This window comes from Schistocerca americana, chromosome 1, assembly GCF_021461395.2.
Source record: "Schistocerca americana isolate TAMUIC-IGC-003095 chromosome 1, iqSchAmer2.1, whole genome shotgun sequence".
Taxonomy (NCBI): domain Eukaryota; kingdom Metazoa; phylum Arthropoda; class Insecta; order Orthoptera; family Acrididae; genus Schistocerca; species Schistocerca americana.
In genome coordinates, this window is record NC_060119.1 from 805529648 (window position 1) to 805544284 (window position 14637).

At 39.9% G+C, this 14637-nt stretch overlaps 1 protein-coding gene across 1 annotated transcript in view; it reads left to right on the forward strand.

Moving 5' to 3' along the window:
* Positions 1-11477: 11477 nt before the first annotated feature.
* LOC124612732 (RAB6-interacting golgin) overlaps positions 11478-14637 on the forward strand; it is a 67307-nt gene continuing 64147 nt past the window's right edge. The window contains exons 1-2 of the mRNA XM_047141107.1: positions 11478-11931; positions 12097-12269. Coding sequence (XP_046997063.1) covers positions 11859-11931; positions 12097-12269 — 246 coding nt within the window. The 5' untranslated portion in view covers positions 11478-11858. The remainder of the gene's footprint in view (positions 11932-12096; positions 12270-14637) is intronic.

Here is a 14637-nt window from a genome sequence, read left to right on the forward strand (position 1 = left end):
GCAATGGTGCTGCCCTTATCCAGCATCCCTGTTTCAGCTTTTTTAGTTATTTCCTTTACATCTGCATATATCTTTTTTGTCTGTTTTTTGGCAAATTTTGACTCTAAACTTAACTGGTTTACTCTTAGACTTAAGTTTTGTACTTCTGTAGGTAAGTTTTCGCATACGTCCTGCAGCTCGCTGAGTGCATCCGTCACAATTTTTACCGACGATTCCACTTCGGGACTGTGTCTCCTGCATTTGAGAATATGCTTCACTAAGGCTTTGTAACTCACCTGCAAGTTGTTCCTGTTTATCGTCTACGAATGATACTTTTTCCGTTAACGTATTTATATTGCGCGACATGTCGGTAATTATTTCTTGTTTTAGTTGTTTACCTAGCTCAGTCAACTTGCCGGATAGTTCGTCATATAATTCAGTGCGTTTAGTTATGCTCACCTCGCTGAACTGTTGACTAATACTGTCCTTGAAACCGTTAAATGCCGCATTTTGCTGTGTAAACTGTTGTCCTGTATTTTCATGATGTTTTGCGAATGGCTGTGTCACACCCTTAAGTTATTGAGTTGTTTTGTAAACCTTTGTGCTATTAGCTGCATGAGTTGTCTCAAATGGTGTGTCTCACTAGTATTTACATTGACATTACCAACTGCTTCCCCTTCTTGCGTTTGCGATGTCGTGCGCAAATAATTAGAGGAAGTTTCGCTGTCGCGCGCTCAGTTTCACTATTTGAAAAAAATGTTTCCCAGTGAGAACTGAGAAATTCTCATCGAGCGTCATAAAAGTGATATCATGATTAATTATATTACCAGTGTCATCATTTTTTGATAGTGGGACGCCACAGGCCAGTTCACGAGTTGGCGCATTACCTTCAACTGTTGCCAAGCCCAGACTTCCGACAACTTGGCATATTACATTTTGTAATGAATTTTCAACAATGGCCATTTCCTCTGACTCTATTGTGAATAGTTTTTAAAAAAAATATGAAAAATATTTTTTTCAGAAACGAAATTTTGTCTGTTCGCTACTTTACAACTAAAGTAGATTTATCTGTGTGTTCACTAATGAACCTGGTTATTATTTGACATAGTCTTAAAGAATTTGATAACTTATCTTGCACGTTAATGATGACTATATACAAATTTTCGTCTCTTCTGTAGAAATTCACTTTCCGTAAAGGATATTAACTGGAAGGAAAAGAGATTATCTACTGCCAGAGAGACAGTACCAAGCACGCCCATATAAGCATACTGCGTAGCAGCTTCTACCTTACCGCTGAATCCTGCATTCCCGGCACGTCTCGTTTGTAGGCAGAATTTAATTTAAATTTATTCCTTCAACGTTTTTCTTATTCCCAGTCTCACGGATATGTAACAAATACAACAAATGTTTCATTAGTTTCTTGTGACAATAAAATAAATCATTTATCTCAAAATTTTTTTTAATCTCAAGGTCTGTTCATATTCCTCTCGGCTCCGTCCCTTAAACGGTCGCCATTGAATAGTGGCGAAAGAGGTTGGGGTGGGGGGGAGGGGGATAATAGAAACTGATTAATAATTGCTGCTTGAATAATTAAAAAAATGATTGGAAGGAATAATTGAAAGAAATTGGAAGGTACTTTATAATTCTGTACACATAGCCCGGTTTAACTTTAACTGGTACTAATATCAACAGACCTTCATTGTCAATGCATTTAAGATCAATATTCAGGTTTTTAGTTACGTACTGCTTCACATTAGTTCCACTGTGCGTAGTGCTGATTATGACAATGCAGATACAGCATCGCCCTTCCACTGCTCGCGCAAATTCCTTTAGTCTCCTTCGAAACTTCTGATGCAGGATTCTCGGCGCGGGCGAATTGATGAACAGACGGGTATCATCGATGTAAATATGTGAATAAACTTGATCTTCCTTATAACTTTCATAACACTTTTTAATATACGGTTGGAATACAAATTTTTAAGCAATACTTGTATGAAGTAGCTAGTCATACGTCCGCCCGCTAAGAAACAAACTGCTGAAGATACTGGAATCAATCAATTGAAAAGCGTATCTGTTCTCTTTTTTGTACCAAAACATTTTCTTTACCGCAAAGTAACCTGTTGCTTTACTGCTATTTTTATACACTGTGTGATCAAAAGTATCCGGACACCCTCAAAAACACGATTTTCATATTAGATGCATTGTGCTGCCACCTGCTGCCAGGCACTCCAAATCAGCGACCTCAATAGCCATTAAAAATCGTGAGAGAGCAGAATGGTGAGCTCCGCGGACCTCATGGACTTTGAACGTGGCAGGTGGTTGGGCGTCACTTGTGTCATATGTCTGTAGGCGAGATTTCTACACTCCCAAGCACCCCTAGGTCCACTGTTCCCGATGTGATAGTGAAGTGGAAAAGTTAAGGGACACGTACAGCTCAAAAGCGTACAGGCCCACCTCGTCTGTTGACTGACAGAGACCGCTGACAGTTCAAGAGCGTCGTAATGTGTAATAGGCAGACAACCATCCAGACCATCACCCAGTAATTCCAAATTGCATCTGGATCCACTGCAAGTACTATGACAGTTCTGGGAGAGGTGAGAAAACTTGGATTTCGTGGTCGAGCAGCTGCTCATAAGCCACACATCACACCGAAAAATGCCAAACGACTCCTTGCTTGGTGTAAGGAGCGTAAACAATGGACGATTGAACAGTGGAAAAACGTTGTGAGGAGTGACAAATCACGGTACACAATGTGGCGATCCGATGGCGGGGAGTGGGTATGGTGAATGCCCGGTAACGTCGTCTGCCAGCGTGTGTAGTGCCAACAGTAAAATTTGGAGGCGGTGGTGTTATGGTGTGTCGTGTTTTTCATGGCGGGGGCTTGCACCCCTTGTTCTTTTTCGTGGCACTATCACAGCACAGGCCTACATTGATGTTTTAGGCACCTTATTGCTTCCCACTGTTGAAGAGCAATTCAGAGATGGCGATTGCATCTTTCAACACGATCGAGCACCTGTTCATAATGCACGGCCTGTGGCGGAGTGGTTAAACGACCATATCATCCCTGTAATGGACTGGTCTGCACCAAGTCCTGACCTGAATACTATAGAACACCTTTGGGATATTTTGGAATGCCGACTTCGTGCCAGGCCTCTCCTCAGTGCAGCACTCCAAGAAGAATGGGCTGCCATTTCCAGCAAACCTTCCTCCACCTGATTGAACGTACGCCTGCAAGAGTGAAAGCTACCATCAAGACTAAGTGTGAGCCAACACCATATTGAATTCCAGCATTACCGATGGAGGGCGCCACGAACTTGTCATTTTCTGCCAGGTGTCTGGATACTTTGTGCTAAACCCTTTTCCAAGTCGGATATCCGTTTGTTAATACTCAATTGCCACTGCGGAATATCCTCACTGAGTATTTGTTTGATGGTTTTCACGTCGTTCCGTACCTGACTATTTACTGCGGTACTGAACGATTCGGAATCTCTATCTGCTATGGCTGCTTGTACCTTAGAATTAATATTTTTTTCAATCTCACTCTCCTTCACTTCTAGCCATGAGTTGAATTCGGTTTCAATTTTAGTCGCTTGTTCGTTCCACTTCTGCTCTACAAGCTGTGTGGAATCTACCTCTAGCTTTTCTAACCGGTTGGCTAAAACACCTATCTCGTCTACCCTGTTAGTGTTTGCTACTTGCAGGTTGTTGACCTGTACAGTCAACTCCTGCACGGCCTTAGGTATCGACTCATAATTCTGTTTCATACAGACAATCTCTTTTTTCATATTTTCTAACGATTGCACGAGTTGCTGGTCCCGCTCAGCTTGCTGGCGATCTCTCTCAGCCTGCTGGGCAAGTAAATTTTCTGTTAACTGGCGATCTCGCTCAGCTTGCTGGGCAAGTAAATTTTCTGCTAACTGGCGATCTCGCTCAGCTTGCTGGCGATCTCGCTCAGCCTGCTGGCGATCTCGCTCAGCGTGCAAGAAAGATCTCAATTTTTCGTCTTTTTCAGCTTGTTGTTGCGCAAATTTTGCCTGGTAATCCAGCACGCGCTCTAATATCGCCTGAAGTGAATATCCACCAGGCAGATTACCACTCTCTGGTTCCTGCTTTTCTGGAGGTGGTGCAATTTCTTTATCTACCTCTCCTTGAGCACTGGTGGGCGGTGGCACCACTTCCTGTGCCCCTGCCCCCACATTTTCGCATGGTATATCATCAAAGAGAGTACTTGTACTGCTTAATGCACCCGTTTCTACATTTCCAGCACTAACTAATGGCTGTTCCTCAGTATCCATATTGCTCGGACGTTGACTACGCAATTTAACCATATTCATAAATTACCTACTCGAGCACAAGACCTGACAGTTTTTTCACTTGCACACAAAATATGTTAATTTATCTACAATACACTGCACACTAAAAATTTACTATCTGCAATCAACTTTGTCCTGTCATAAACACTAACATCAAACTACACACCACTAGCCATATGAGATCACTTCACTAGAGTTAGGCTTCTACAAACAGGACAACTACACTGTAGTCTTACCTTTAATTTATCTGATCTCAGGGTTCGGCTGCCCCCGGATTATGTAGTTGTTACAGTTTCTCAGTACTATCAGGATCGTTTCCTCTGACTCGCTTGCAGTAGTGCGTTTTTTCATGAAAAATTTTTGTACATTCATTAATACATGGCATTAATCGTGATACACATACATACATTTATCACTAAATACATACATATATATATATAACAATAGACACTGAAATGAAATTACATAAACATTTATTTTCGTGGCCACTGCAAATTCGAGCCCCGCGTTTTTGGGCGACAGTTTCGCGTCAGTTTCACTTTTCGTAAAAACTCTTTTCTCTTATTTTGCTTTGTTTTATTATTATTATTATTATTATTTGAGTAATAACGCATATACGAAAAGAGTCGCGAAATACCTTTTAATAATGCTGTGCCTTGAATTTCTTTATAATCATTAATTTTCAACAAAACTGAATATATTGGGTTCTTATTGTTCTGTATCTGGCTTTCTGTTAAAGGAACATTTTCCGTTACTGTAACTCACTATAAAAGTCAACATATCTTCCCTACTTTATAGTTATTGAAAATGAAAATTACTTTTTTATGAAATACTGATGTTACAGTTCACGAAGATTGTTCAACATCAAAATTTTGCAGTGGATTTTTGTTAAGAGTAAAACACCAATAATTACCACGACTAGCACAAGAACATGAGACTATTGTCGGAGAAAAATACGTTTTCACTATAAGGTTTGCCAGACAAGAACTAAGCACAGCGAAATTCCTATTATGTTACGAAGGTACTGTTAGTAATATATTATCAGCAGCCCGCGTCAACCTGCAAAACACATCATAAAATCTGCTGCTCTGCTCTGCAAGTCCGGAAGCTGAAAGAGATGATTTTATTTCACTATTACCTTCCCGCTTCTTTGCGGTATGATCGATTTCTTTTTATGCAGTTTGAATGTGCCGCGGCAGTGGCTTGTTCGTTCGTAGCGCAGCTCTGCACCACGGATAATATTTAAATAACTGAAACTATCTCAAAAGGATGGGATAATATTACAAGCAAGCTACTACAAATAATAATGCAAGGCTTCATTAAATAACTCTATTCAAAACATTCAAATATGTTAACTAATACACACCTTTTACAATGAGTACGTAATGGCGTACATCTGTTGACCATGACAAAAGAAGACTACATTAGCATTTACTGCAACGTCACAGGCTATCTTACTCGTACAACTCCAAGAAGAAGACAGAGAAATTAATGTTCGTTCTGCATTATTTATACTAGTGGTATTTTTTCATCTTTGTATGATATTTATCGTCTGTGCGGTTTCAGTACTCGCCGACACAGATATTATCTAAAATAAATAATAATATAAAAAAAATACATAATTCCATACAATAACAAAACATGATACACAATATTTTCTCTTTACTACAAAATATGTCTTTTGCTAATAGACGTTACATCTTCTAAGACTGAAAGCAGATTCTTTTTAATATTTGCTACATGCCATACATCACTCAAAGTGATTTTGTGCCACTTTCCATTCACTACTACTTCCATTTCTATTGTGCCCTTGCCAACAACTTCAACAAAATCACGAACTGCTGATATAAGTGTATGTGTCGTAGAAAATGGTTCAAATGTCTTGAAAAAATTGTCAATATTGATAATATGACTTGTTGCATCATTATCTACAAACAAGCTACCAGTATCACTCTCAGATGACATAACAACAGACGTTTCAGCTAAAAGAACCATGTTCGTATTTGAAGTTTCAGTGGCATCTGACATCACGTTTGTAAGGCTTTTGTGGTCAGCCATCCTCAGTCTACTTCCGGCATTTCTGGATCACATGATTTGGCTTCTTACAGTGGTGTTTAGAAGACAATTTCAACGATTTACTTATAAGAGCCTCTTGAGATGTAGAATCTCCTCCTTTATTTGACAAAGGTTTTTCACATGCACAAAGTCGAGTTGTCAAGTTATCAATAGTCCTATCACTTTTTGACGTAAACATCCAACTTGATTTAAATGAAAAATACTCATCTGGTAGTGAGCCTAAAATTTTATGGATCAAAAATAAATCAGGAAATTCTGGATTATTTTCTGCATCTTTGGCCATTTCTTTCTTCAAATCATTCCACACATTTTTCAGCTTTGAAATTTGAGCTGCTGTATCATCACTAGAATGTTTCAGATATCCCAAAAATCGTAAACAAATGTATAAACTTTAGCTTCAGAAACATCGTAAAATATTTTATGCAGTTATTCCCATACTTCTCGTGGGGTATTAAGATGCATTACTTTCTCAACTTCTTCTTCTGTCATATTCGTAGTCAATACAGTTAAAGCAATGTTGCCAGCCTTAAGACAGTTATTTAGTGTGTTATGTGAGCAGTAGCACCTTTTGCAGGTTCTATGGGTTTAACTAACATACCTTCAATAATGTTAAGGGCTCCAGGAATACCATGTAGACAAACACTTGCTTTGTATTTCAATGTATTCCAATTTGATTGCCTTTCTGGTAAACCAATGCTTATTACCCTTGTCTTTCCCTGGCTCAGAGAGTGAGGTGTGAGTGAAACATTGGTGGATCCACTAACAGTTGTTTATTGAGATATAAGACTCTTTGAACAAACAGAGTAATACAAAGTGTTTTAACTCGCTCAGTTCCTTGCGGCTAAGGAGTGGTGGAGTCGTAGTACGCAGATTCCAGTGACCGATGATGTGGCGACAGCTCATGTTTCTGCGGCGCGCCAGGCGTCGTATTCTGCCCTCAGTACCTTGACCGTGACCCATTGCAGCAACGGCGCGGTCTTCTCTTTGTGAATTCGCTCGTTGCGTTATTAACAAGCGGCTACAGCGTGGCGCGGAGTGTACCGTCCTGGAATCGAACCAGCGACCCTCAGGTTCGGTATCTTCTGGGGGAGTTCATCAACTTCTAGGTTCACACGTGACCCATTTGGTGAGGCCATAGCCCCCCTTCATCCTCACCAGCCACCTGGGTAAATACTACACGAACTTCTTTCTGGTAACATTTGGGAAGGCATCTGCTGTGTTGTTCTACTGGCGCAGTTATCGACATCTTCTGCCAAGCAGCGTAGTGGCTAAGTAGTTGTAGCGAAGTATGACCTCTGCTCTCTTACCATTGGTCCGTCCATCTAGGCGTCGTTTCTTCGTGTCTTCTTTCTGCTCTCGAAGGACCTTCTCAAAGGACCACTTCACGCTCATTTGTCGGAGGTATTTATTCAGCGTTTTTTCCAATGTCACGAAGTTTCTATAGCAGCGTAGTTGATCTATGCTTCTCACGTTGGGCAGAAACGTGACCAATGTCGACACATGTGCCAGCTTTCCATTGTTTTATCTATATGCTGGCGTGATCGGGCATTGGTCTGTTGCCCTTCTCCACAGCGCCAGATACGTCACACATATGAGTTCAGTACGCTGACAGTTCCTGGAGCATTGACCACTGATGAGTGAACAGCGCTGGTCGTTGTTCTCCTTGGAAGCATTATATGTCTGCTCGGTCATTGATCTGTCGAAGTGCTGACTGCTGCTGTGCAAACTCCACTGGTCATTAGCCTTTTGTCTGCTCCCAGTAGCTGAGTGGTCAGCGCGACAGCATGTCAATCCTAAGGGTCCGGGTTCGATTCCCGGCTGAGTCCGAGATTTTCTCTGCTCACGGACGGGTGTTGTGTTGTCCTAATCATCATCATTTCATCCCCATCGACGCGCAAGTCGCCGAAGTGGCGTCAAATCGAAAGACTTGCACCCGGCGAATGGTCTACCCGACGGGACGCCCTAGTCACACGACATTATTATATTATCGGCCTTCTCACGTTGGGCAGAAACGTGACCAACGCCAACGCATGTACTGGCTTTCCTTGATCGACTGTTGCCGCTTTCGAATATTGTGGCTTAACGTGTCAAAGTCTCTAAAATGTTCACTTAACCTATAATAAGTCTTTAAGTATTTTTCTACTTTGAACAATCATAAATAACACATAAGTATTATACACTTTACATACATGAGAAACCAATAAATTAAGTAATATATTAGCCAACCTTAGAAATATTTGTAATTCATAAACTCAAGTGTTGTAAAATAATATAGGTGCCTCTTGAAAAAAGTTCTGTAAACATTTCCCAGGTTGTATCTAAGCCATGCCTCTGCACTATCCTCCCTTTCGGGAGTGCTAGTCTTGCAGATTTCGCTGGAGAGCTTCTGTGAAGTTTGGAAGATAGGAGATCAGGTACTGATCTAAGTAAAGCTGTGGAGAGGGGTCATTATTCATGCCGGGGTAGTTCAGTCGGTAGAGCACTTTCCCGCGAAAAGGTAAAAGCCCGAGTTCAAGTCTCGGTCCGACATCCAGTTTTAATCTGCCAGTAGTTTCAAAGTTCACACCTTTTTCTCATGTACGCCACTGGTAATAAAACTGAAAACAATCGTCAGCACGTACACTTTCGCAGATTCTGGAATTACAAGAACAGCAACCCATTTTTTGATTTTCTGCAGCAGTGTGTGTGTGTGTGTGTGTGTGTGTGTGTGTGTGTGTGTGTGCAAACCAATGACGTATCTCGCAATCTTAAAAGATTTTTTGATAAAGAAACAATATATGTAACCAAAAAAGCGAGTCGCAAAAACTTCGTGATTTCTGAGGCCAAGCATTGAATAAATTGTGAATTATATGCAAGAAATAACTCCCGAGTACGATATGGCAGCTGTTAAACTGAAAATTAGTTATTCGAAATACCTTTGTCAACGAATGCAATAAGATTCTACAATCTTGGAAGGGTAGCATGACTGCAGATGATATTTAGGTGCCAGCTGTTGGTTGATTTGCCATTGGAGAAAACATTTTCGTCTCCGAATGTTACTTCTTTAATAAATGTATTTGTGGCCCTTGATTTGTCCGTGTGCGAAATCTATTTTCAGAGCCAACATTTGTGTTTCCCCTTCCTTGTATTTAAATCTTGTCACAGTCATGATCCGCACTATGACATTCATACCCGCCCATATGATTTCAATTGACGCCACACTGAAAGCTGTGCAACTGTGTAGAATTTGTGGCGTCCTGTGTGGACAGTACCTCACGATGCCAGTTAGTCAGTTACTTCCATGGTCCATGGATCATTTTGCACGATAAATCGTCATGATGTAAAAAGAGCCATTTTACATTCATATTACAAATTAATTTGTACATCTATCTGTACTCTAAACATCACCATATGTTCTTTTTCCCCAAAATGAAAACAAGGTATACAGATTGAGTTAGCAATTCCTACCCACCATCTTTTACACAGTACAAACATTGAAATTCTTCTATGGAGTAGAAGGAGTTATCAAAGAGAAACTTTTTCAATTTATTTTCAAATTTCACCTTGCTATCTGTTAGACATTTTATATCGCTGGGTAAGTGGAAAAACTTTTTTGTTGCAGCGCTGTGCACCGCTTTCTGTGCTAAAGACAACTTTAATATTGAGTGATAAATGTTATCTTTTCTGCTAGTATTGTAATTATGAACCTCATTGTTCTTTTTGAACTGTAGTACATTATTTACAACAAACTTCACGAGGGAAAAAATATACTGTGAAGCAGCAGTCAGAATGCTCAACTCGTTAAACAGATGTCAACAAGATGATCGCGGTTGAGCACCACATATTAAGGCCCGTCCACACGCAACGATCTGTCTGCGCAAATGTCTGCGCACATCACATCTGTGCAGACAGATCGTTGCGTGTGGACAGAAGATTTGCACCAACCTCAGGTGTGTGCAAACCTGGAAGTTGGAGTTGGAGGTTTGAGCGAAACCTCTCAAATCTGTGGGTTCAAACCACATCTGCGCAGACAAGTTGGAGCGTGTGGACAGGAGATCGCCACAAATCTGGCGCGAAACAGCTGTTTGCTCAGTCTAGTGTTTGTATTTGAGCGCACAGGGCATTAAAATGGCTGATACTCGTCAGTCTTCTCGGGAGTTTGTAAGTGAATTCATTGAAACATATAGAAACCACCCATGTCTGTGGAAGATTAAAGTAAAGAATATAGTGACTGAGACAAAAAGACAGCAGCATACAATGCTCTAATTGAAAAATTGCGGGTATTATTTCACTGAACTCTTGTTTCGATATTGCAGTTAAAAATTCCAAATCCTTGTAGCTCCTTCCTGTTGCTAGGAATCTTAATGTTACCGCCAGGCGTTCATGAGGAGAAATTGCCCTTCTCAATACAAGTATTTTTTCTCATAAGCAAATAATTTCGCCAGTCGTTAGGTTCGCCCTGCAACTCTCGCAGTAAATTTACGTGAGAAAACTGTTTTCGCTTTAGCAGCCACTGTCTATACCTTTTGACCACTTTCTCTGTTTCCTGCGGTTGGTCTGAATATTTTTTGCAACACAAGTTGCGAACACAGACCACGACAGAACTTCCTCCATTTCTATATTTCAAAATAACGGAATTAAATTTTTGACGTTTACGGGGAGCGTAGTCGCTTGCCACTGATATTTCTTTTCTACACCGACAGATGGCGGGCGAGTAATAGAGTGGGGTTTGTGTCGTGTGAACACATCACATTTGCAGCGATCTTTTGCATGTGCAGACATCTGCGGCGATGTCTGCGCAGACAGATCGTTGCGTGTGGACCGGGCTTTATTCTTACAGCACGTTTTGGGGCAATGAAGACCTTTCTTAAAGATGAGTTACCCCAGAACATTATTCAATACGACATTACTGAATGAAAATAAGCAAAATATGTCAGCTTACTGATTTCTCTCTCCCGAAAATTTGCTATGTTTCTAAAGTGCAAATTTGGCTGAACTAAGTTGTTTTAGGCGTTCCAAAAGGTGTTTTTCCACTTAAAAATTCTCATAATTATGGACATCACCATGTGTTCCACTTGTCACTACAGAAAGCCACAAGCTTTGGCGCGTGTGTGATCCTATCTATAGATTGGTAATTATTGTCACTTCCGAAAGAAAGACGTGTTGTCAGTCCCGCAGACTTGACATTCAGCAGTGTAGGCAAAACTGAAAACTCGTGATGACGGGTAACTGATGTAATAAATACGAACGTGCTACCTAAAATGTAGCACGTTGTAAAAACTGAGTTTAAAATTAGAAAGGAGAAAGTTATAATTGTAATCTCTCAAGCCTGTCCGTTAACAGAAAGGTGAAGCCCACTTTCTTGAAACAGAAGATATACAATCGAAACAAGCCATATGTAGGGGCAAGAAAGTATGAATATTTGTCTGTGGGTACTGGTTTCTGAAAAATGATAGCAAAAATACTTACCAGAGATAGAAGGTGACATATCTTTGTTGATGGTAAACTGACATGGCTGAAAGATGGGCTGGGTTTACTGAAGAAGATCTCCGGAAATTTGCACAGACAGAAGAAACTGTGGAAGGTAAAGGAAAAAAAACCAGTTAAAGGGACAATGATAGAATACAATAGAAAATGCTAATAGCGTTGCGCTGTTTTGTGAGAAACTTATTGCCTTGTGCTCCATTTAGGTTATGGAGGGATTTTTAAATCGCCTGCTAACATTTTCATTGTAATTCCATTTTTGCAGCCCGGAAAGCAGCCCATCCAAGTAGTAGCCATGTATTGAAACAGCAAGATAAAATTAATGGCACAGGAAGGAAAAATGTTACGCGACTAAGAATGTTGCAGAAGCCGCGAAGCACTTCTAATTTACCCAGATCTGGCGATATTCCGGATAAGGCACTGCTGTACAAAACCAAAGTAAGGAATTTGGTTAAATAAGCATAACAACCGATTTTTTTTTTCACCGAAGTGAGAAACGGATCTGTGATTTAGGCAGTACTGTAGTTGGTGGCCAGAACAATTGATATACAGTTAACCGTCTTGTAATAGACCGGCGTAAATTTTTGTATTGTCATGGCAGCAAGTTTGCTTTTTCTCCAAATTTTAGGAGGGTTTTCTCAATAGTGGTTTTGTCCTTAACTTCTGAATTAGTTTCACATAGTAGTAATGAATTGGGCATGAAGTTGTTCCACCTATCATCTCACAGTCAGTTTACAAAAATACACTTTTTTTGCGACAAATGATATTTGCAGTATGGTTCTTGAAAAACCATATGACAGTAATTTAGAGTTGTTCGAGAAAAACAGCTTCAATCACACGTATAACATGAGAAACAAAGACAGTTTTATGCTTCCCACTCATCGCTTAAACCTATATGTGCAGTCTTCTCAGAATATGGCAATGAAAATTCATTACAAGCTAAAAGGAAACAATGTTCTGAGTATGAACCTAGAGACACTGAAAACGAAGCCTTATGATATAGTTGTCAAATGCTGCTACTACACTGTTGAGGAGTTCATGAAGGATGAGCTGAACATTTGAGCAGAATAAATTTACATATAGTCTTGTGTGTAAATGTAGCTGTCCTTCACAAAAGGGAGGAAAGAAAAATAAAAGTTTATATTAATGTTAAAATTCTTTGTACCAATTAGGCCTAAGTTGTGTTATCCATTTTTTTGACGTGTCTCCTGTACACTAATCATATGATTAGAAATTGTATGTTATGAGACAAATAAAACACTATTCACTATACACTATTCACAGTATGTGGCACATACACACTCATTTAGGTTTCTGACCTATGTGCAGTGGGAAAATAACCAGACATATTATGTGTCATTAAACAACAAATCTTCAAGATGATATTGATTGGTGGAAAACTTTCTTTAAACAGTGCATACAGCTACGTGATCTAAGTGAAGCTAATATTTAGCTATGTGGCAAATAGCATTTTTGTGAGCTGTGAGAGTGTATACATTACTGCAGTCATGAATAACATCAAACAGATGTTTTTTAAACATATCATTATTATCAGAATACTTGAATCTCTGAAACATCTTTGCCTGGGGAAGGCGTCACAGAACGTCAAGTATCCTCCTGTGGCGATAATGCAGTGTTAATTAAATGGTGCACAGCAGTATAAATTTCAGTTTGGTCATGGTGTTGTGTGAAAAATTATGCATATTTGTAATGGAGAACTCCAGAGACTGTGAGATGGATGAGCAGTCGAGGTCAGAAGAATGTGTTGTTACCGGGAAATAATACCCATCATAATTCTGATATTTGATGCACCAGTAATACTTAAGTATATCAAGATAGGATCCACATATTTTTATTATCTCTTCAGCTTGTTTACCTACATTTCATACACTATGCAGTGGGGGGAGGGGGGTTGTGGAAGAAGTGATGGAGCAACAGGGTGACGATTCTTCTGGAAAGCCTGGAATTCTCAGGGAATTTCATTTTACCTGGAAAAATCAGGTAATTCCAGGAATTTCATAAAACCATCTCTGAAATTGAATTTTATTGAGTTCTGTAAATCACAAATTTTGAAATACTAAATACTTTAAAGAGTGTTACTTATATGAATATTATTCCGTATAAATTATTGGTGTTTAAAAACCATGGTTAAACTGTTGCCTATGGCTGGTATATAGCTCAGCTGAGAGGAAAGAAGTCATTATTATTGTTTGCTGCTCCCACTCCCTTTCCCACTAACCAGTAATTTATTAGGAGCTTCATGACACCATCTTCCTCCTCACACTTGAAATTCTCAGGCAATTTTTTTTCCAAGTTTGAGCAACCACCCAGAGCAAGTACTAAAAGGTGAAACAAAAGCCCCTCACATTCAGGCCTAATCACCATATATTAAAAATATGAAGATAGCTTAAGATCAATAGACGCCACTCACAGATTTGGCCTTAGGACTGTTTTGACTGACCAGCTGCTTGCCTACATGGCAGTACGAAGAGCAATCTATGACCATGAGACATGTGATCAGTATGTTGCCAATTCTTCCAGCTGTTATTACATTGTGTCCAGCTGGTATCCAGCAATTCTTGCCAATAATCTGATCCATAACCATAGGATGACAGTCTAAGGTCTAAAAGAAGCAGCATACACAAAAACATCACATCTCAAATTTCTCCTGGAACAAACAAAACTGATTGTTTTTCAGTACATCTCACCAAGCCTGCCTTGTTTGTTAAACACCTCCAGCTAGCTAATGACTTCACCCCTCTGCTATGTAGCCTCTTCCTACAGAGTTCTTGTATGCCCACTAAAC